General features: G+C 34.9%; 1 protein-coding gene across 1 annotated transcript; it reads right to left on the bottom strand.

The window, feature by feature from the left end:
* Positions 1 to 400: 400 nt before the first annotated feature.
* On the bottom strand, positions 401 to 25312 carry LOC123524669 (actin-binding protein IPP-like). Its single transcript, XM_045303026.2, has 10 exons — positions 25234 to 25312; positions 17900 to 17977; positions 17195 to 17312; positions 15005 to 15140; positions 13079 to 13207; positions 11267 to 11452; positions 10305 to 10845; positions 4935 to 5104; positions 4130 to 4350; positions 401 to 2973 (listed from the first exon to the last, which is right to left on the bottom strand). Exons 2-10 carry the CDS (start codon positions 17956 to 17958, stop codon positions 2749 to 2751), a joined length of 1785 nt encoding a protein of 594 aa, XP_045158961.2. The 5' UTR covers positions 17959 to 17977; positions 25234 to 25312; the 3' UTR covers positions 401 to 2748.
* Between the last annotated feature and the right edge of the window lie 12 nt (positions 25313 to 25324).

The following is a 25324-nucleotide window of genomic DNA, read 5'->3' as shown; positions in this document are numbered from 1 at the left end:
GTCCCTAGGTAGATACAGAAAGACCCTATCTGGGTATTACTTCAAGCGAAGGCATACTCCTCAGTAGATGAATGGTTTTACACAAGAAGATCAAAGTAAGACTCAAAACTAGAAAAGTGAGGTGCAAGTGATATGAGGTCAAGGCTCTGGAGTCTAAAATTTAAACATTTAATGCAATGGACTAGAAGATCTATTTTGATTGAAAAATTAAAAATCCAATCAAATAAATAAAACATCACGCTGATATCACACTTTTCAATCTGTGTTTCTATAAAATGATATTCTATAAATGCAGGAAGTCAATTTCCACATGATTTATCTGACCTGTTTTTACACTGCACGTGGACATAGTATAACGAAAGAAATAAATACATGTAAATAAATTAACAAAACAAATGCGTTGATTTAAATCAGAGTTACATAGTCTCAGTTAGTAAAACAACAGGTTCTTTTACAGAAACCAAACTTGTTTTTATTAGAAGAAACATAACATAAAGGTATTGTCCTAGTTGTTTGAAATTTTAACTGGTGATTCAGCTAACAGTGATTAAGCCAATTTTTAATATTTCAACATTTTAGAAGACATTGTAAAGCAAATGTTCAAGTTAGAAATATGAACACTTAAAAGTCTTTACAGTAAAATTTAAACATTAAACTAATGTTTTCCATCTTGAATCAAATTTTAACCACTTGTTAGTTTAACAGCTGGTTAAAGTTTTGAACAACTGGGCCACTATGTGATAGCTAAAAGGTGATTCTGTTAAACTTAAAGCATCAAACAATTCTGCTGACAATAACATATCCAACATTTAACAACAAGAGGACCATGATGGTCCTGAATCGCTCACCTCTTCCCACATGACCCAGTTTTGAGTATGACGTCGTTTTTTCTATTATTTGACATAGTGACCTAGTTTTTGAGCTCATGTGACCCAGTTTTGAACTTGACCTAGATATTATCAATATATAAATTCTGACCAATTTTCAAGAAGATCCATTGAAAAATATGGTCTCTAGAGAGGTCACAAGGTTTTTCTATTATTTGACCTATTGACCTAGTTTTCGAAGGTACATGACATATGTTTTGAATTTTACCTAGATATCATCAAGGTGAACATTCTCACTAATTTTCATGAAGATCTCATGAAAAATATGGCCTCCAGAGAGGTCACAAGGTTTTTCTATTTTTATATCTACTGGCCTAGTTTTTGACCGCACGTGACCCAGTTTCGAAACTGACCTAGATATCATCAAGGTGAACATTCAGATCAATTTTCATGAAGATCCATTGAAAAATATGGCCTCTAGAGAGGTCAAAAGATTTTAATAATTTTAGACCTACTGACCTAGTTTTTGAACGCAGTTGACCCAGTTTCAAACTTGACCTAGATATCATCAAGATGAACATTCAGACCAACTTTCATACAGATCCCATGAAAAGTATGGCCTCTACAGAGGTCACAAGGTTTTTCTATTATTTGACCTACTGACCTAGTTTTTTAAGGCACGTGACCCAGTTTCAAACTTGATCTAGAAATCATCAAGGTGAACATTCTGACCAATTTTTATGGAGATCCATTCACAAGTATGGCCTCTAGAGAGGTCACAAGGTTTTTCTATTTTTAGACCTACTGACCTAGTTTTTGACCGTACATGACCCTGTTTCGAACTCGACCTAGATATCATCAAGATGAAAATTTAGACCACCTTTCATACAGATCCCATGAAAAATATGGCCTTTAGAGACGTCACAAGATTTTTCTATTATTTGACCTACTGACCTAGTTTTTGAAGGCACTTGACCCACTTAAATATCATCAAGATGAACATTCAGACCAACTTTCATACAGATCCCATGAAAAATATGGCCTCTAGAGAGGTCACAAGGTTTTTCTATTATTTGACCTACTGACCTAGTTTTTGAAGGCACGTGACCCACTTTCGAACTTGACCTAGATATCATCAAGGTGAACATTCTGACCAATTTTCATGAAGATCTCATGAAATATATGGCCTCTAGAGAGGTCACAAAATTTTTCTATTTTTAGACCTACTGACCTAGTTTTTGACCGCATGTGACCCAGTTTCGAATTTGACCTAGATATCATCAAGATGAACATTCAGACCAACTTTCATACATATCCCATGAAAAATGTGGCCTTTAGAGAGGTCACAAGGTTTTTCTATTATTTGACCTACTGACCTAGTTTTTGATGTCACATGACCCAGTTTCGAACTTGACCTAGATATCATCAAGGTGAACGTCCTGACCAATTTTCATGAAGATCTTGTGAAATATATGGCCTCTAGAGAGGTCACAAGGTTTTTCTATTTTTAGACCTACTGACCTAGTTTTTGACGGCACGTGACCAAGTTTCGAACTTGACCTAGATATCATCAAGGTGAACGTGTTATTTCTTGTGAAATATATGGCCTCTAGAGAGGTCACAAGGTTTTTCTATTTTTAGACCTACTGACTTAGTTTTTGAAGGCATGTGACCCAGTTTCGAACTTGACCTAGATATCATCAAGATGAACATTCTGACCAACATTCATAAAGATCTCATGAAAAATGTGACCTCTAGAGTGGTCACAAGCAAAAGTTTACGGACGCACGGACGGACGACGGACACCGCGCGATCACAAAAGCTCACCTTGTCACTTTGTGACAGGTGAGCTAAAAACTAGCATACAATAAGGCCATGAATAATCACATATTGTTGATACAGTTTGAGTACTCTCGTATTTTTATATAATGACAGCTGCACCTTCACAGCGACTAGATAACATTGTCCCTAAATCATTCCATGTGTCAGTGCTGGGATCATACCCTTCCACAGTGTCTAGAGTGGAGGGAGCAGTGAACTCGTGTGTTGCATTTCGACCACCCATTACATATATCATATTGTTAACAACAACAACACTTGCTGCAGCTCTCGCTGTTGATAATGGTGCAACTTCTACCCAGTAACCCTGTTAAAAAACAAACAGACAATGTTATACATATAATGAGACTTATGTTGTGTATATCACCCCATTTCACTTGGAAAAAAAATCTGAAAAAAAAAAACTTGAAAAAAATTGCTCTGTGCATGTAAAAGTTATGGCTTGAACAAGCTCTAAAATGACCTTTGTCCCCTAAGTCTGACCTTCGAATTTTGAGATTGATGCCTAGGTTTTGCCTCAATACTGTAACACTGAGGCAAACATCTGTGCTAAAAGACTCAGACCTAATCTATCCATCCTAGAAACAAATAAGAGCTGTATAATAACAGTGCGCTTGATTCAGATCCATCTAAATAATACTAGATCTATCTAACATATAAAATCTTACCAAACTTTTCAAAGCTGATAAAGGGGCATAATTTTCACAAAATGTAAGCCACAGTTATGATGATGCAGACATGTGCGAAGTCTGAAAACCTTAGCCTAGTAGTTTTTGAGAAACCTCCTTATGTGCAAATCTTCTGTGATCAGGACATGGCCATGGACACAGAAAAAAGGATGACAAAAAAAAACTATAGAATTTGAAATTTTCAAATAGCCATCCTGAATTAAAGATGTGATGCACATCTACACTTTATGGACCTTGTCATAGTATCATGTGGGTAATGCGGCAGAAAAATGACTTCAAGTTTGAATCAAATCCATTCAATAAGACCAGATATAGAGTGAAAGTACATCCAATCTTCAACCTGAAGTACAAAGTAAAAATATTACTATCAGAGCTATGGACCTTATGTCATATGATGTAGATGATGATGTGAAACAACACTTATTAGTCTGAAGCAATTTCATAAAGATGTAACAGAGATAAAATGAAAATGCATCAAAAATTTAAGAACTGGACATGAATGAAGATGCAAACAAAATTGTAAGTAGGATAGCTCTACATGTAATTTGTGTAGTCAGCTATGAAATAAGCATGAAAAAAAACAACAACAAGACTTTGCATTTCTACTTACACTTTGTAGGAGCACTGAAAATCAATTACTTTGTAAAAAATGAAACGGTGCATTTGCATTGGTCAATACAGACTTTAAATATCAAAAAATGTGCATGCTGGTATAATAATGTTATTAATTGAAAATTGCTCTAAAAATGCTAATTATCTGTAACAATACAAAACCTTTTTAAAGTCCAGTTTTTCTACAGACTTGAGAGCACCATCTGGTTCATTCCAACCCCCTACAGCATATAGACAATCATCAAGAACTGTAACTCCTGTGTAGGAGCGCTTAGTGTTTAAATCAGGAAGATTTGTCCACTCCTTGGTGACAGGATTAAAACTTTCAACACTTGTAAGTTCCTCACTTAAATCATTGCACCCGCCAACTAGATACATCAACCCTGTAAATATTTTAAAGAGAAAAATCTGTTATATAATAAAGGAAAACTTGCAATCATGTCAGTGGTATAGATATACAAAAAGTGAAGTGAAAAGGGCAGACTTGAGAATCAAATGAATATACTGTGAAATCATTAATATTCCTGGGGGACTTATTTTCGTGGATTTCATGGTTGAGTCAATCCACTAAATTTAATCCCAACAAAGAACTAAAATTCCCATTCATTTTATGTTCAAAAGTTGAAATCCACGAATTTATATCCCCATGAAATTGCTGTTTTGACCAAAACCACGAAATTTCATCCCCACGAAATTAAATGATTTTACAGTAAATTTTTAAGTCTTGCTAACTGTCTGTTGCCTGCAGATACTTAGGATACTTGTCATTGGATTTTTGAACAAAGTTTTATTATTATTTTCATTTTCTTTTGAACATTCAAGGGAAATAGTTTCATTTATTGGTTCTATTTTTTCTTCATTTTCTCTTACTTTTATTGCATCGATATTCAAATATATGCCAATATACTAAAATTGGGATTAACCATGACAGTTCTACTTAACAAAAAATACAATCTTGTTTTGATACCATTATCTGCAGTAATGCCCATCCAACATTTGAGAGATCTACAGTGAGAAATGATTGTCCATTTCTGAAGCTCTGGATCATACTTCTCTACAGTACCTCCTATCTCGGACCCCACCCATCCACCCACTGCATACAGACAGTTGTCTATACTGCAAACACCAAGACCACATCTACAAAATATAGAACAATGAATATATATGTCATAATACAACACCAATGACTGTTTAAGAAATAACAAATGTGCCCCCTATATATTAACAGTGAATAAAACATAGGCAGGAGTCCTGACGTGTACTAATAAAACCATGAGTGCGTAGCATAATGATAAGTGATTTAAATATTGCCATCCGAATGACTGCCTAAATTTTTTTCACTGATAGAATATAGGAACACATTTATTGTTTCAAATCTAACCACACAAATATTTCCAAAGCATATTTGTAGGCAAAGTCGAACTTGACCTGTCAAGCTTTTCATGAATTATTGTCCGAATTTTAAGTTGGAAAGGGGCCGTAACAACATCAAACAAGAGGGCCTAAATGGCCCTATATCGCTCACCTGTTATCATTGCACTTAAGGACAAGAAGGTCAACAAGAGCTGTTGGATGACAGCGCGCTCGACTATTCGAAGAATTGATTGAAGAATGGGGTCAAAATATTTCCATAGATTTTCAGACTAAACAAAACAATGGATTAAACAAAAAATTTTCCTGTATTTGTGGATTTCGATTAGTCTTGCACTAAATGGCAATGTGTGACCATGATGGCAAATATGTTAAGTTATATGTTAGGCAAAACATGGACTTATATGAAAAATTTAACTAATTTCCAAGTCCAAAAAGGGCCATAATTCAGTCAAAATAGTTGACAGAGTTATGTACTCTTGCCTACAGATGGAAATCATGTTGATAAACTAGTGTTGAAAGTTTCAAAGCCACAGTTCAAACAGTTTTGACAAAACGCTGACTTGTAAGAAAAACTGAACAAATTTCAAAGTCCAAAAAGGGCCATAATTCAGTCAAAATAATTGTCAGAGTTATGTACTCTTGCCTACAGATGGAAATCATAATGATAAACAAGTGCTTAAAGTTTAAAAGCCATATGTCAAATAGTCTTGACAAAACATGGACATTTACAAAATAGAACCAATTTCCAAGTTTAAAAAGGGCCATAATTCAGCCAAAAAAGATGAGAGAGTTACGTACTCTTGCCTATTGATAGAGACTATTATATTGAACAAGATATAAAAGTTTCAAAGCCATATGTCAAACACTTTACACAAAATATAAACTGGTACGAAAAACTTAACCAAGATTTCTAAGTCAAAAGGGGCCATAATTCAGTCAAAATGCTTGATGGAGTTATGTACTCTTGCCTACAACTGGACATTGTGATGGTTAACAAGTGTTGAAAGTTTCAAAGCTTTATCTCGAAAGACTTTGTCAAAATGTGGACTGGTACGAAAAACTTAACCAAGATTTCTAAGTCAAAAAGGGGCCATAATTCAACCAAAATGCTTGATGAGTTATGTACTCTTGCCTACAACTGGACATGGTGATGGTAAACAAGTGTTGAAAGTGTCAAAGCTTTATCTCAAAAGACTTTGTCAAAATATGAACTGGTATGAAAAACTTAACCAAGATTTCTAAGTCAAAAGGGGCCATAATTCAGTCAAAATGCTTGACAGAGTTATGTACTCTTGCCTATAACTGGACATAGTGATGGTAAACAAGTGTTGAAAGTTTCAAAGCTTTATCTCAAAAGACTTTGTCAAAATGTGGACTGGTACGAAAAACTTAACCAGGGTGTGACGCCGACGCCGATGCCGACGCCGACGCCGACGCCGTGGTGAGTAGGATAGCTCTACTTATTCTTCGAATAGTCGAGCTAAAAATTCATAATCAAGATCAATCAAAAGAATCATGAGAAAATATAGTTGAAATTTTCTTAAAGGTACAGATATGTCAAAATACACCTATAAATAGGAGGTATCATCCATGTTGTACCACAGAAAAGTGGTCTCGTTTTTTCCCTACGGTCAATAATAAAGAAGTTATTAAATAAGCTATTTAAAGTAACATAAAAGGGAAGTAATTAAAAACAAATATTGTAAGTGAACAAAAGGAGGATCTGCCAAATAAAAACAAGAGCACTGCAATGCAACGCAAAGGCAGAGCAATATACACACAAAACAAAGTCATATGACCTTTGACCCCTAAGTGTGACCTTGACCTTGAATTGAGTCATCCGAAAATTCTGCTCTGCACATCGTTTCGATGAGGTGAACATTTGTGTCAGGTTTCTTTGAAATCCTTCAAGGGGTTCAAGAGTTAAAGAGCGGAAGGGAAATTGCTAACCAACAGACAGACAGACAGACAGACAGACACCGAGGCGATAACATAATACGTCCCTTAGGCCATATAAAAAGGAATCGAGATCTTATGGTAATATAAGTTGTGTGCAAGTTTGGTTAAAATCAAATCATAAACAAGGCAGTCTGAAAGACAGCTAAATCCCCCATCACTGCTATGGATAGTGAAAGGGTAAACCTTTGATTTTAGCTGTGACCTTGACCTTGAACTGACATGGCTGACTCATGAATTCTGCACAACATCTTGATGAGGTGATCATTTGACCCAAGTTTCATGAAAATCCTTCAAGGGGTTTAGGAGATACAGAGCTGAAACCTTTGACCTTCAGTTGTGACCTTGACCTTGAGTTGACATGGCTGACTCATGAGTTCTTGATGAGGTGATCATTTGACCAAAGTTTGATGAAAATCCTTCAAGGGGTTTAGGAGATACAGAGTGGACACAAAATGGAAGGCTCAAACCTTCGACCCTTAGTTGTGACCTTGACCTTGAGCTGGCATGGTTGACTCATAATATCTGCATATGGTTTTGATGAGGTAATCATTTTACCCAAGTTTTATAAAATTCCTTCAAGGGGTTTAGGAGATATAGAGCAGACACGAAATGGAAGGCTCAAACCATTGACCTTTAGTTGTGACCTTGACCTTGAGCCGACATGGCTGACTCGTAAGTTCTGCACATCGCCTTGATGAGGTGATCGTTTGACCCAAGTTTGATGAAAATCCTTCAAGGAGTTTAGGAGATATAGAGCGGACACAAAATGGAAGGTTCAAACCTTTGACCCTAAGTTGTGACCTTGACCTTGAGACGGCATGACTTACTCATGGGTTCTGCACATCGTCTTGATGAGGTGATCATTTGACCCAAGTTTGATAAAATTCCTTCAAGGGGTTTAGGAGATGTAGAACGGACACAAAATGGAAGGCTCAAACCCTTGACCTTGAGTTGTGACCTTGACCTTGAGCCGACAAGGCTGACCCATGGGTTCTGCACATCGTCTTGATGAGGTGATTATTTGACCCAAGTTTGGTAAAATTCCTTCAAGGGGTTTAGGAGATGTAGAACGGACACAAAATGGAAGGCTCAACCCTTGACCTTGAGTTGTGACCTTGACCTTGAGCCGACAAGGCTGACCCATGGGTTCTGCACATCGTCTTGATGAGGTGATCATTTGACCCAAGTTTCATGAAAATCCTTCAAGGGGTTTAGGAGATATGGACACGGCGGGGGATTAATGAAGCTGCTATTGTGGAGACAAGGTCAAAATAGCTAATTTTGGCCCTTTCAGGGGCCATAACTCTGGAACCCATAATGGGATCTGGCCAGTTCAAGAAAGGAACCAAGATCTTATGGTGACACAAGTTTTGTGCAAGTTTGATTAAATTCAAATCATAAATGAAGCTGCTATTGTGCAGACAAGGTCAAAATAGCTAATTCTGGCCCGATCAGGGGCCATAACTCTGGAACCCATAAAGGAATCAAGGAACCAAGATCTTGTGGTGATACAAGTTGTGTGCAAGTTTGGTTAAAATCAAATCATAAATGAAGCTGCTTTTGCACAGACAAGGTAAAAATAGCTAATTTTGGCCCTTTCAGAGGTCATTACTCTGAAATCCATTAAGGGATCTGGCCGGTTCAAGAAAGGAAACGAGATCTTATGGTGACACAAGTTTTGTACAAGTTTGATTAAATTCAAATCATAAATGAAGCTGCTATTGTGCAGACAAGGTAAAAATAGCTAATTTTGGCCCTTTCAGGGGCCATCACTCTGGAACCCATAATAGAATCTGGCCAGTTCAAGAAAGGAACCAAGATCTTGTGTTGAGTTGTGTGCAAGTTTGGTAAAAATCTAATCATAAATACAGCTGCTATTGTACAGACAATGTCAAAGCTAATTTTGGCCATTTCAGGGGCCATCACTCTGGAACCCATAATGGGATCTGGCCAGTTCAAGAAAGGAACCAAGATCTTATGGTGATACAAGTTGTGTGCAAGTTTGGTAAAAATCAAATCATACATAAAGATGCTATTGTGCAGACAATGTCAAAATAGCTACTTTTGGCCCTTTCAGGAGCCATAACTCTGGAACCCTAAATGGGATCTGGCCAGTTCAAGTAAGGAACCAAGATCTTATGGTGATACAAGTTGTGTGCAAGTTTGGTTAAAATAAAATCATAAATGAAACCACTATCATGCAGACAAGAAATTGTGGACGGACGAAGGGTGATCACAAAAGCTCACCCTGTCACTATGTGACAGGTGAGCTAAAAAAAGGTGAGGCTGTGTCAAGGCTGACAGAATTTCTACAAATGTTGACAATATTACTGTACATGAAAAGCAATAAAGTATTGTTATATTATACAGAATTATAGACAGAAATTTTTCAAAGTGCCCTTTACTCAAATTAATAAAGAAATTACTGCTGCGGAAAAAAAACAAGTTCCAGTCTATTCAAAACAAGTAACTGTGCCAATCTGCATTTAAAAGCATGGAAATCATAAAAAAACTCCAGGTATCTTTGACAGCAAAACCTGTAAATTTGTCAACAGCATTTTTTGGCTAAATACTGGTCAACAGAAATACAGGCAGTATTCTTTAATACAGAAATAGTAAAACTATAAAACATTTTGTAATATGGGAGTTTTGCACAAGCAAAATCAACAGCGGTATGATAACAATCAAAATCAGGTCATTTAACTTCTATGGTTAAATAAAAGCTAAGCTTTAATGAAAAGGGAAGCATTAATCTAAAAGAGAAGGTGAGAGATGACTGGTTGCAGATAAGAACCAAACTGGTGCCATAATCATAACTCCCTAATATACGGTTCTCCATTTTTCATGCAGTGGACAGTGGAAATAAAAGTTAGCTTCAAGTTTTTATCATAATGAAGTTAGTTAAAATAAATTGTTATAAATAAATTGGTATAAACTAACATAAATTCACTTCTGTTAATATTCTTACCGATAAAACTTTTCATAAATGCATGCTAGAACTAACCTTGGTGAAGTCATGCCAGGAAGTGTCTTCCATTCGTATGTGACAGGATCATATGTTTCTACAGAATCTAAAATCAACATGTCATTTTCTCCACCAACAACACACACTTGCCCATCCACAACACCAGCACCTAGAGCACTCCGGTGAAACTGAAAACTCGGACATTCATGCCAAGTTTTGTAAAATGTGTCGAACCTTTCTACAGTATTAAGTGTCTTAGCATCACTCCATCGATCTCCTTTCAAGCGACTAAATCCTCCACACAAATAAATATTTTTTCTTGAACATTTCCTTGGCACCATAAGATGATGTTTCACAGATTTTAACTTGCTATCTATTAAACCAAAAGTTTTCCGCTCAGATTTAAAGTCATTTAATATTTTCTGTAACGCTATTTTAATACTTAACTCAGTTTCACTGAGTGTAGATAGATACTTGTCCATCTGTGCCTCAGATATTATAGGAAATCTGATAGGTGCCAGAACATCGAAAATATGCTTCTTTCTCTCTAATGGATTCTGTAGTATCCAGTCCATTGCAGCTAAATAGAAAATTAAGTATCTATAAAACGTTTGCAGATGAACAGAAATACAAATATGTATGCTGCACTTAGAGCTAAATATGATGGAGATGAACAAAACTTGAAATACATGCTGCGAGTAGGTAGATACAAAAACAGTTTCTTAACACTGAACTGTGGAATCAAACAATGCTCAAGAAACACTATTCATGAATTTGATGTAGATAAAAAATTACTTACAAAATAATTTCTACACTATTGATTTACATTTGTACCATCAGATAGATTATTGGTGTATCAATCTCCTGATTTACTACATTCTTAAAAAAATATATATACAAATAATTCTAGTAAATCCTGTTGCACGACCTATGTTATTTACATTGCTGTATTACAAATATGCACTTAAAAACTAAATTAAAGGGTTGAAAAAATGCTGTACCTTTAAATACTTGGTACTCATTTTCTACATGTAGACATTCACTCAGTAAAAACTGTATAAGAGAATCTTTTTCAAGATTGAGAAATTCTTCTTCTTTCGCAACCTTCAGGAAGTGTTTGTATATGTACTTCTCTGCGTCTCTCTTGAGAACATTACAAGATATAGTGGCAGCAAATAGGTAGATACCTGCAAGTACCAAGCAGAATAAGTATGTTTCTAAATATAGCTTAGTGCTTAAAGGTGGTCATTTAAGCAACATTTTAAGACATTTTTTTTTAATTTTCAAATACTCTGCTAGAGAATTATTTTACAAACAAAAACATTTGAAAGAATAAATGATTTATTGTATCTTTCTTCTGTAATTACTCCCCTTCATGATGCAAATACATAAAAAGAAATCTTGTATATTTCTTTTGATCTCAGTAGAATTTCTGGTTTTATATTTCCATTTAATAGATATAGAGGTATTTCAATTATATGAACCCAAAAAAGGCAAGTTGTTTTTATAACTGCCTAAAACTTTAGCATTTATCACTTTACAACCTATGTTAGACAAAAGGGAGGATATAAAGATGTTACAATTTTTCATTTCTATGGAATCACTGCTTAACATATACATTCAAATCTTTGACAAATATGATAAAGATATTTTCATATTCCTGTCATTTTAAGTACTTCATTTACCCTATTGCTTTATGAATCTAGGAATTTTTATTAACAACATAATACTGAAAGGACCTTTCTAAAAGTAATGGAATTTTGATAAAGAAGGTAGCTCAGTCAAGCAGAGGTAATACTTCACTTAACTGACAACAAAGTACATTTGAGCCGCGCTATGGGAAAACCAACATATTGGCTTTGCGACCAGCATGGATCCAGACCAGCCTGCGCATCTGTGCAGTCTGGTCAGGATCTATGCTGTTCGCTTTCAAAGCCTATTCCAATTAGAGAAACAGTCAACGAACAGCATGGATCCTGGCCAGACTGCGCAGATGCGCAGGCTGGTCTGGATCCATGCTGGTTGCAAAGCCACTATGTTGGTTTTCCCATGGCACAGCACATTTCATATAGGTTGCCTAATTTTCAAGTGATATCTTACTTAATTAGTCATTATTTGTAATGTAGTGGTGGTTGGTAAAATAATTGTTAAACTTGAAAGCATAAGGTTATTTCTGTCAACTTCAACAATTGAGGACAGCTAAACTCTTTTAGTTATATATTAAAAGAACAAAACTTGTTGATAATACATCACTCATAGTTCCAGTCAGATTTAAGCATCATTTCGGCATTAATGTTCTATGATGTGATTTTAAATCATCTATAGCATTTTATATCTGAAATAACAGCCTTATAATGTATCTACCTCATGAATAGACTAAACCACACTGAGTCTGCTATTATTTTGCTTGGATGCGTTTTATGCTTTCAAACGAGCTTCTCACAGACTTTAATAACTATCACAACAGTGTCTTTCAGTACCAAGTGGCAGCCATAAAAAGTCTCCCTGTAATTGGACTCTATATTTGATATATTTTCTGGCCCTCTGGGATTATGGATTCCATGTATTCATATAAGAAAGTTCCGATTAACCCCTCTCTAGGGGATGTGAGGGGTGTTATACATTTCATTACCCCTCATGAGTACACTAAATCAAAGTGAGTCTGCTATTATTTTTCTTAGGTGCATTCTAAGCTTACGAAGGACCATCTAACAGATTTCATTGCATCAACTTCATACCCTACTTGAGAAAGATAGGAAATAATAGGAAACAATAATTACAGAAAACCTTCTTGTTCTTTTTGTTAGCCTTACCTATGCAGTTTTCAGGTTGTAGTTTGTCTGTAAGAAATGTACAGCAGATGGTGACTATCTCTGATACTGAAAACATATCAGCAGCTATGAGTAAATCCTCACAATTCTCTTCTGTCACTTCTATTTCTCCTGAAAACATGAAAACAGTTTACCTGTTACTTCTATTTCTTCTGAAAACATGAAAACAGTTTACCTGTTACTTCTATTTTTCCTGCAAACAAGTAAACTGTTATTTCTTTTTCTACTGAAAACAGGTACACAGTTTACCTGTTACTTCTATTTCTCCAGCGAACATGTAAACTGTTTACCTGTTACTTCTTTTTATGCCCCCGAAGGGAGGCATACAGTTTTTGAACTGTCTGTTGGTCTGAATGTGTACCACAGTAAGACGACGTGTCACGCACAAGACCCATGTCCGTAGCTCAAAGGTCAAGGTCACACTTAGACGTTAAAGGTCATTTTTCATGATGTGCATTCGTGTCCGGTCCATATCTTTGTCATCCATGGATGGATTTTCAAATAACTTGGCATGAATGTGTACCACAGTAAGACAACGTGTCGCGCGCAAGACCTAGGTCCATAGCTCAAAGGTCAAGGTCACACTTAGACGTTAAAGGTCATTTTTCATGATAGTGCACTTGTGTCCGGTCCATATCTTTGTCATTTGCATGAATGTGTACCACAGTAAGACGATGTGTCGCGCACAAGTTCGTAGCTCAAAGGTCAAGGTCACACTTAGACGTTAAAGGTCACATTTCATGATAGTGCATTGATGGGCGTGTCCGGTCCATATCTTTGTCATTCATGCATGGATTTTAAAATTATTGGGCATGAATGTGTACCACAGTAAGACGACGTGTCGCGCGCAAGACCCAGGTTCGTAGGTCAAAGGTCCTAAACTCTAACATCAGCCATAACTATTCATTCAAAGTGCCATCGGAGGCATGTGTCATCCTATGGAGACAGCTCTTATTCTACTGAAAACAGGTAAACAGTTTACCTGTTACTTCTATTTCTCCTGCACACATGTCAGCTGTTTACCTGTTACTTCTTTTTCTCCTGCAAACATGTCAACAGTTTACCTGTTACTTCTATTTCTACTAGAAACAAGTAAACTGTTTACCCGTTACATTTTTTCTCATGAAAACAGTTTACTTGTTACTTCTATTTCTCCTGAGAACATGTAAAATGTTTACCTGTTACTTCTATTTCTCCTGAAAACAGGTAAACTGTTTACCTGTTACTTCTTTTTCAACTGAAAACAGGTAAACAGTTTACCTGTTACTTCTATTTCTACTAGAAATACTAGAAATATGTAAACTATTTACCTGTTACATTTTTTCTCATGAAAACAGTTTACCTGTTACTTCTATTTCTCCTGAAAACATGTAAAATGTTTACCTGTTACTTCTATTTCTCCTGAAAACAGGTAAACTGTTTACCTGTTACTTCTTTTTCAACTGAAAACAGGTAAACAGTTTACCTGTTACTTATATTTCTCCTGCAAACATGTAAACTGTTTCACTGTTACTTCTTTTTCTACTGAAAACAGGTAAACAGTTTACCTGTTACTTCTATTTCTCCTGAAAACAGGTAACCAGTTTACATGTTACTTCTATTTCTACTGAAAACATATAAACTGTTTACCTGTTACTTCTTTTTCACATGCAAACAGGTAAACAGTTTACCTGTTACTTCTATTTCTACTGAAAACATGTAAAATGTTTACCTGTTACTTCTTTTCTCATGAAAATAGGTAAACTTCATCTATGTACATCCGTAGCAGGGTTTTAAACCCAAAGTGGTGAGGGGCAAGTGATCAATCATAAAGGTAAACATAAACACTGTAAGCTGTTTCATTGGTTTGGAAAGGTTTCAGTCAACTTGAAATTAAAACTAACTGAAAATATTACATAGCATATATACCTGAATATAAGAATTCCAGTATAACTGAGAAAATATCTTTAGACACTCCTCCTATGACTACATCTTGCTTGTCATGTTCTACCATATTGTTGATAAACATTGCATGGAAGTATGGACTGCCTGCCATCAACACAACCTACAACATATTGTTGATAAACATTGCATGGAAGTATGGACTGCCTGACATCAACACAACCTACAACATATTGTTGATAAACATTGCATGGAAGTATGGACTGCCTGCCATCAACACAACCTACAACATATTGTTGATAAACATTGCATGGAAGTATGGACTGCCAGCCATCAACACAACCTACAACATATTGTTGATGAACATTACATGGAAGTATGGATTGCCTGTCATCAACACAACCTACAACATATTGTCATGATTGTTGATAAACATTGCATGGAAGTATGGACTGCCTGCCATCAACATAACCTACAACATATTGTCATGATTGTTGATAAACATTGCATGGAAGTATGGACTGCCAGCCATCAACACAACCTACAACATATTGTTGATAAACATTGCATGGAAGTATGGACTGCCAGCCATCAACACAACCTACAACATATTGTTGATAAACATTACATGGAAGTATGGATTGCCTGTCATCAACACAACCTACAACATATTGTCATGATTGTTGATAAACATTGCATGGAAGTATGGACTGCCTGCCACCAACATAACCTACAACATATTGTTGATAAACATTGCATGGAAGTATGGACTGCCAGCCATCAACACAACCTACAACATATTGTTGATAAACATTGCATGGAAGTATGGACTGCCTACCATCAACACAACCTACAACATATTGTCATGATTGTTGATAAACATTGCATGGAAGTATGGACTGCCTGCCATCAACACAACCTACAACATATTGTCATGATTGTTGATAAACATTGCATGGAAGTATGGACTTCCTGCCATCAAAATAACCTACAACATATTGTTGAGAAACATTGCATGGAAGTATGGACTGCCAGCCATCAACAGAACCTACAACATATTGTTGATAAACATTGCATGGAAGTATGGACTGCCTGCCATCAACATAACCTACAACATATTGTCATGATTGTTGATAAACATTGCATGGAAGTATGGACTGCCTGCCATCAACATAACCTACAACATATTGTTGATAAAAATTGCATGGAAGTATGGACTGTCTGCCATCAACACAACCTACAACATATTGTTGATAAACATTGCATGGAAGTATGGACTGCCTGCCATCAACATAACCTACAACATATTGTTGATAAACATTGCATGGAAGTATGGACTGCCAGCAATCAACACAACCTACTGCATATTGCAGCTAAACATTAAACAGAAGTATGGAGTACTAACACAACCTACATGTTATAATATACCAGTTCAATTCCTTCCTTATTTCATATAGATGATTAATTCCTGAGATTTCATTTTCAGTACTTTAGAGCATTTCAATGATATAAAAGCTATATATAGCCATTTAGTAACATGTCTTCTTACCAAAAATGAAAAAATATTGAGATGCTATGTTATATATATTAAGGAAAACAATCTGTTCTGAAAAACATCACCCTCTGAAAATGCTCCGACGAAATTTGTCATTTATCGATTACGCGTATGTAGACATTTTCCCAATGAATAAAACTAAAACCTGGAAATTCAAAATGAACGTGGTCTAGATCTTTTCTCAATACAATAAGCAATAAAACTAAGCCAAAAATATAACTGTTGCATCCTTATATGACTCATTATACCAGATTTCATCAACAGCATGGAACTACATTTTGAACTACTTCGCATGAAACACTGAGTAGTCACTTCCTATTTGAATGTAACACTGAGTAGTCACTTCCTATTTGAATGTAACACTGAGTAGTCACTTCCTATTTGGTGTAAACAGTCCTACAACATTAAGGAAGTTTAATCTTCAATTTTTTGTTCTAGATAAAAGTCGATTATGGGCATGCTATCAATGAAATAGAATGTAAATGAGCAGCATTCTAACATGGCTTTAACAAGACAGCTAAATTGTATCTACTACAGCATCAATTTAAATTGAGAAATAAAATTTACCAATGGTCAATGTTACAAGCAATAGTTTTTAACAAGTTCTAATAGTACTTCATTTTTTAAAAGCAACAAAACACTTTAGATATGCAAATGATTACCTTATGGCAAGGGAATGTGTGGTTCTCTACCTGCAGACTGACATCACAGAATGCCTCATCATTTCTCAGCTGCTGAATCACCTTGAAGAATGACTTGCAATAATCATCAGAAAAATATCTGTGAAATATTCAAAGCAAAATCATAACAATACAGATTTGTCTTCAACATCCTCTGCAAATGATGTCGTACCCAAAGAATTTCATTTCTAAAATCTGTGTATAAATTTCAACAGTTTTGAAAACAAGATACAATAATTAAGATTGAAAATGACCTGCCATTAAAGGTAAAGCACCTGTTAAATAGTGTGTTATATTTACAAAACTTGGGGATGCCCATACCATGAATTTTCTAACAAAAGCTGGTAATTCTTTATTACACGTTGACAGTTAGTACAATCCTTTGCCAGTAATATTGCCCTGTGCTGAAGATACCTATAATCTCTGTCGGAATGGATATTTTGAAATGGACTGTATCCATTTAATATTTTATGCAAAACAAATGTATTATGATTTTTAAACACTTTTAATGTTTTTAACTTACTAGTGTTAACAATTTACTACCTAGATTAAATAACACTTCATTACATAATGTGCATGTGCAACACCTGTAACATTACTCAGTTTCTATCATAATGAATATAAAAAGTTAATATGTACACTGGCATTATCCTTATCATATTCATAATCCAACTGAAAACAACTTACTTGTTCAACCCATCATCTGGTCTCAAAGAAAACTGTGTGCGTCCAGGTCCTTCAGCCATAATAAAACTCTAAAATTTCCTGTAAAAGTTGAAAATATAATTACAATGATATATACGAGTTTTCTGAATCCATGACAATGCGTAATATAGGGGTCTTCTAATTTTCTGATCAAAACCTAGTGTAATAACTGCACTGGGAATTGGGCATACTGGTAGTACTGTAAAATTAATAAATTTTCATGTGAGAGGGTGTCATTTTTCATGGATTAAGTGGTTTTGTCAATCTACTAAATTAAATGAATTTAAATCCCAACAAACAAAGAAATTAGCTATTCATTTTATCTTCGAAATTTAAAATACATAAATTAAAATCCCCATGAAATACTGTTTTGGCTAAAACCACAAAACTTCCTCCCAATTAAATTAAATGATTTCACAGTATTTGAAGTATTTCACCTCTTTCTAAAAACAAGAGGGCCATGATGGCCCTATATCGCTCTCCAGAGTTGATCCCACCTTCTGACCTAGTTTTTAATCCCACATGAGACCCAGTTTCAAAGCTGACCTAGTGATCATCAAGACAAACATTCTGACCAAGTTTTATAAAGACTGGGTCACAACTGTGGCCTCTAAAGGGTTAACAAGCTTTTCCTTTGATCTGACCGAGTGACCTAGTTTTTGGCCCTACATGACCCAGATTCGAACTTGACCTAGAGGTCATCAAGACAAACATTCTGACTAATTCTCATGAGTTTCAACTTAAACCTTGGACTCTTGAATGTTAACAAGATTTTCCTTTGATCTGGCCTACTGACCTAGTTTTTGAACCCACATGACCCATTTTCAAACTTGACCTAGAGATTATCAAGACAAACATTCTGACCAAGTTTCAAAATGATTGAGTTACAACTGTGGCCTCTAGAGTGTTAACAAGCTTTTCCCTTGATTTGACCGGGTGACCTAGTTTTTGACCCAACATGACCCAGATTTGAATCTGACCTAGAGGTCATCAAGGCAAACATTCTGACCAATTCTCATGAGTTCCAAACTTAAACAGGTGACCAGTCTACTGTAAAAGCATAAATATTCATGTGTTGTAAAGTTGGATTTTTACAACACAATGTTACTGGTACATAATACATAGTTTTAGTATTGCATAATATCATCTAACAGTCTAATATTTTATCATAAATGTTTGTATTTACAGAAAGTATGGTATTTTAAGTTTTTAAAAGCATAGACCTTTAGCTAATCTATTAAGGGCATTCAGCTAGTCTATAAATGTAAATGTAAGATAAATGTTGAATGGCTTATCAGAAAAATGCTGACCAATCAGAATGTACTTTACATCCTTCATGGTTGACAGCATTCTGGAAGAGTTTACCTCTGTAGAATTTCAGAGCCAATTTTTCACTCTGTAAGGAACTTTTGGACAGACAACATCTATAAAACTCTCTTAGGGTTAGTAATTAATAATTAATTAATTCTGTATTTATTTTTGGCTATTTATTTAACCTAAGAGTTTTACTAAATTCATTGTAACTTTTCTCTAAATTAGTAAGTAATTTTCTTTAATTAAGTAATTTAAATTCTATTGTTTTAACAGCAATTAGTTTTAGATTTTCATCTTTAAATACTTCAGTAAATATTGGTAATTAATTTATATTGCTGTTATTTTAGGGCACAGAGTCATAAAAGTACCCAGAGTCACAAAATACATTAGGATACTTTAATTTTACCATTTATTTAGATTATTATTTACTTTTTGGCAGAACTTAAAACTTTACTCTTTTTATTCATTAAGCTGATTTGTCATCTTTATCAGTATTTTTGGCATTTTTCTAACTTGTATATTTAGATCACTTTGTAAAATATTAGTTTAGAAGATAAGTAAAAATTTGGTTGGTTTTCAAATTTATTCAGCATTTGTGTTTTTATTTTCCCTTCCGAAGGAAAGGGTGGTGTCATCCTGACATGTCAGTTATTCTGATGTAATAATTTACTACTAGTAATCTACTAGACCACTGCTTCCAAGCAAACTATTAAAGGTCCAATACTAAGGAAAGTGGACATTTTAATTTCTTTTAAAAAGCACAGAAACTATTTCATTTTATTGGAAAATGAAAGTTGGTATGTAGAAATTCGAAATAAATCGCAGTATATGTACAATTATTTTTCTATGAAGTATGAAGAAAGTTAAAAAGACCTGGGGGGTCATTCTGTTGATTCATTGAAATTTCAACATAATACACATACATTTCTTTGAGTTCCAAACACCTGTAAATTTTGACCTGCCAATCTTCCTTATTTAGTGTCTTGCAGAAGTCTATGCACTGGCTATGAAAAAAATTGTCAACTCACTTTCCCTTAGTAATGGACCTTTAAACGAACATATAGGCAGACTGTTCAAAAAGACAGCGGTTAAGTAAACAAAAATTTGTAATCCCCACAACACATGCGACTACACAAAGCTTGAAAACACTAGATTACAAATGCTTGGTCCATGGTTACATTAAATATTAGTGGTTTTAGCCAATTAGTGTTTTTCCATTATTCTACATGTCAATTGAAACTTAAAACAACATTAAGGCAAAGTACTTGCTAACAATGAAAACAAGAGGGTCATGATGACCTTGGATCGCTCACCTGAGTAAATGCATCTACAGCCTCTAGAGTGTTAACAGGCTTTTCCTTTGATTTGACCGGGTGACCTAGTTTTTGACCCCACATGACCCAGATTCGAATATGGCATAGAGATCATCAAGATAAACATTCTGACCAAGTTTCATGAAGATAGGGTCATAAATGTGGCCTCTGCAGTGTTAACAAGCTTTTCATGTGATTTGAGCATGTGACCTAGTTTTTGAACACACATGACTCAGATTTGAACTTGACCTAGGGATTATCAAGACAAACATTCTGATCAACTTTCATGAAGATAGGATCAAAAATGTGGCCTCTAGAATATTTACAAGCGTTCCTTTGATTTGAGTGGGTGACCAACCTAGTTTTTGAACCCACATGACCCAGTTTCAAACTTGGCCTAGGAATCATCAAGATAAACATTCTGACCAAGTTTCATGAAAATATGGTCATAAATGTGGCCTCTAAGTGTTAAAAAGCTTTTTCTTTGATTTGAGAGAGTGACCTAGTTTTTGACCCCACATGGCCCAGATTCGAATTTGACCTAGAGGTCATCAAGACAAACATTCTGACCAATAGCAGCATTTGGCGAGTTATCTTCCCAAATGATTTAACAAGTGTCGCTACGGGCGAATAGGTCCTATCATGCGGTGTACTCTCGGCTTTTATCATAGTGTTAAAAAAGTGATTCAGTTATTTAAAAAGATACAATCATGTAATTTATCAATATCATCTATTTAGATAGCTACATGTTTCTTCTGTTTTTAACAAGAAATTTATAGCCTCACTTCAAAATACTGGCCAGTTATATATATCCTAGCATTTTTTTTAAGCGAGTCACATTTCTATTTAATTTGTGAGCAACGCGGGGTTAGCTAATTTAGCTAGTTGAAAAATATTGCTAAATTTACCCTTGTATGGATACTTTGTTTCACATAGACAATGATTTCTCTGGATATATTAAGTTTGCATAAAATTTCCTATCCACTGGCTGCATACTGATTATCATAAAAAAACTTTGTGCATACCATGTGTCCTGTTAACTCTTAGGGGGTTAAAGAATATGTCATTGAAGCAGACTTAACACTTCCTGCTCCCACGTGGGTGTTACATATTTGACAGTCTGATGTTAATGTTTATAATAAGTTATCTTAATACTTTAACACTGATTTGACATAATGTCTAATAGGTCTCACATTTGTTGTTATTTTTTATTTCCAAAGCTCTACAAATTTGTGGTCTGTATATTAAAAATCCTCCGGGTGTTTTTATAATATGTAAAAATTCATATTTTGACATTCTTGTGATATTTCTACTTTGTTATCTATAGTTAAGAAACAAACGTGTCAGGTTTTTTTTTGTGTTGTTGATTAAAAACATTTTAACTAATTGTTGGTCTCAAGAGGCGATGCTTTAGGCCCAACAAAAATTTGAGATTGAACCAATGGCCCTTTTTTGGAAGTTTGTATTTCACTTTATGTGGGCAAGCTGCTGTGAATTTGAATTGACTGAACATTAAAGAGGCAACACCATAAAATTAAAATTAACACAAGATGTGTTAATTTGTCAATAGAGATCATTTATGCCTCAGGATGATATTTTCATAAAATATATGAAAAAAAAACAGATGTAATAATTAACTGGACTGATGGAAATTTGTAGGGACACCTTATCACAAGGGCATATATTTAACGTTTTACAGTAAACATTCTTATAATTTCTATATTTTTCAAGACCTCAGCTGTGTATGCAGATCTTTCCAATTAAATTGTAACTATAGGAATATATACTGTCTACACTGATCCTTTATTTAAAGAATATAGTCTGAATACTTGCAAAATGATAAAAGGATTTCCAAAGGAGGGCATTGAATATTGAAAAACTACTTAAAAGCTAAATAAAGCATTTATTGCCACAATTAACAAATATGACCATCATACAGTCCATGAATAAACTGACACACAGAAAATGTACTTTAAAACAGTCCTTACAGCTTGTCTGTTATTTTTCAAAGCATAGAATATCAATAGATATGAATAAAGCTCTTTGAACACTCAAAATTCTGCTCAAGTGATAAAAAGCTGAACTTTGATGACATTTTCGAATACTTTCCAATTCTACTAATATTTTGAAGTGACAACGACTGTATAACGATGTAAGTATACAATTTTTAGTCTGGGACCTATTCGCATATAGCACCACCTATAGGCGCACCTGTTTTATCAGGGGAATTAACTGACCGATATCGCCCATTCTCATGAGTTTCAAACTTAAACTGTTGACTCTAGAGTGTTAACAAAATTTTCCATTGATCTGGCCTACTGAACTAGTTTTTGACCCTACATGACCCAGTTTCAAATTTGACCTAGAGATCCATCAAGACAAACATTCTGACCAAGTTACACAGATTGAGTTACAACTGTGGCCTCTAGAGTTTTTACAATGGACGACACACACCACATGACTGGTCACAATATTGCATCACTGCCATTAATAACTAGATGTGTGTCCATAGGACACAGGTGCCTCCCTGTTTTTTTAACTCAAGGTTAGGCCCTTTTTATGTGTATTTTTGACTTAAGTCAAAGGCCATAACTCTGGCCTGTCTAAGTGAGGTCCAAATTAAAACGTCAGGTGCACTGCTTTCCGTGCTGAATAACATTCCTGTGAGGTTTGACAACTCTGGGTCAAATACTTTTTGAAATATGAACAACACAAATTGGGATGGCGGATGGACAGACAAGGGCAACTTGTAGTGCCCCCTAAAAAATTTTTTGGGGGCATAAAAATTTATTCTTCTACTCGGCCGTTTAGAAATTTACCTCAAGATAAATAATATTTTTCAAAATTCAGTGTCAATATCGAAATTTTTGAAGTTTTGACTGGTTCACGAAGATGTTGTGAAACATCCCTGATTAGTTGAAACTTTTTGAAGTTAATGTAACCAAACATAAAATATTGGCAAAATGTGCCTGGGGTTCAACTAGCGTCCAACTACAGTAGACCTCTGGTAGTGGTAATTTGCGAGAATGGCTAAACAGGTCCCAGAAAAGTCACAAAATAGCTATATAGCTAAATCTAGCTATATATAGCTAGAAATAGCTATCAAACTAATTACGATTGTTCAATATATAATTATGTCAATATCAAATATAAAACACGCAGTTATTAATCCCACCCAAATGGTTTATGAGACAATTTAAAAGACAATCACACAGAACGGAAATCTAAATTGCAGTTTCAGTTTCAATACATGTTGCTAATTTCTGCGATAAGTCATCAGAACAAGAGCACCGCCTTGCGGGTGCTGACGCTCATCTGATTTTTTTTGTGTAATAGAAATATTGTCCTACCCATGATTTTCTAAGTCTAAAAAGGGCCATCATTCTTGCAAACAGCAGGATAGAGTTATGTTTCTTGATGTTCAGTGTCCACTTATGATGGTGAAAAACTGTTGCAAGTTTTAAAGCAATAGCTTTGATAGTTTATGAGAAAAGTTGACTTAAACATAATACTCAACCAAGAAAATGATTTTCTAAGTCCAAAAGGGGCAATAATTATTGCAAAAAGCAGGATGGAGTTATGTTGCTTGCTGTACAGGGTCAGCTTATGATGGTAAACAAGTGTTGCAAGTTTCAAAGCAATAGCTTTGATAGTTTAAGAGAAAAAGTTGACCTAAACATAAAACTGAACCAAGAAATCTGATATTTTCTAAGTCCAAAAGGGGCCATAAATGTTGCAAAAAGCAGGATGGAGTTATGTTTCTTGCTGTACAGGGTCAACTTATGATGGTGAACAAGTGTTGCAAGTTTTAAAGGAATAGCTTTGATAGTTTAGGATAAAAGCTGACCTAAACATAAAACTTAACCAAGAAAACTGATTTTCTAAGTCCAAAAGGGGCAATAAATCTTGCAAAAAGCAAGATGGAGTTATGTTTCTTGATGTACAGGGTCTGCTTATGATGGTGAACAAGTATTCCAAGTTTCAAAGCAATAGCTTTGATAGTTTAGGAGAAAAGTTGACCTAAACATAAAACTTAACCAAGAAATCTGATATTTTCTAAGTACAAAAGGGGCCATAAATCTTGCAAAAAGCAAGATGGAGTTATGTTTCTTGCTAGACAGGGTCAGCTTATGATGGTGAACAAGTATTCCAAGTTTCAAAGCAATAGCTTTGATAGTTTAGGAGAAAAGCTGACCTAAACATAAAACTTAACCAGGCAACGCCGACGCAGACGCCGACAACCGCTCAAGTGATGACAATAACTTATCATTTTTTTTCAAAAAATCAGATGAGCTAAAAATTTGTCTTATGCAATGATGATTCCCACACGTGACACATTCTTCAATGATTTATCTCCAAATATTGCTGCATAATTTAATTAATTTATTAAAAATGTGACCGCAAAGATCTTGGTTTTCTATTGTCTTTCATCTTAAAAACCATTTGATTTTGACATATTTTGCATTATTGTTATTGGTTTTACAGCTAATTCTAGCTATATTTAGCTATATAGCTAATTTATGCCTTTTCTGGGACCTACTATATTACAGTAGATCTACACAGAATAACAAATTATTCATTCTTTAGAATAATGTAAGGATTTGTAAATAAGTAAAATTGGCCTGGCTACGTTTGGCAACACTGTGGAAATTGCACATTAATTCCTTGTAAAGAACTTAGACAGTTTACCTCATTTACACCTTAAAATTGGCAAAAAGTCGATTTGTTGCGAATCGGGCATCCTCGGTATAATTCAATATAAGCTAGAAGTCCGAAGTTT

The sequence above is a fragment of the Mercenaria mercenaria genome, chromosome 3 (genome assembly GCF_021730395.1).
Source record: "Mercenaria mercenaria strain notata chromosome 3, MADL_Memer_1, whole genome shotgun sequence".
Lineage (NCBI taxonomy): Eukaryota > Metazoa > Mollusca > Bivalvia > Venerida > Veneridae > Mercenaria > Mercenaria mercenaria.
Note: the sequence above shows the minus strand (reverse complement) of the source record. Positions and strands in the feature narration are given on the sequence as shown.

Bases quoted from the DNA above. Each gene is read 5' to 3' on its own strand.
- LOC123524669 (XM_045303026.2), bottom strand. From the start codon at position 17,958: ATGGCTGAAGGACCTGGACGCACACAGTTTTCTTTGAGACCAGATGAT. The intron at 13,208-15,004 runs GTATATATGCTA...TCATGTTTTCAG, and splicing joins ACTGGAATTCTTATATTCAG to GAGAAATAGAAGTGACAGAA. The intron at 5,105-10,304 runs GTTAGTTCTAGC...TATATTTTGTAG, and splicing joins CCTGGCATGACTTCACCAAG to ATGTGGTCTTGGTGTTTGCA.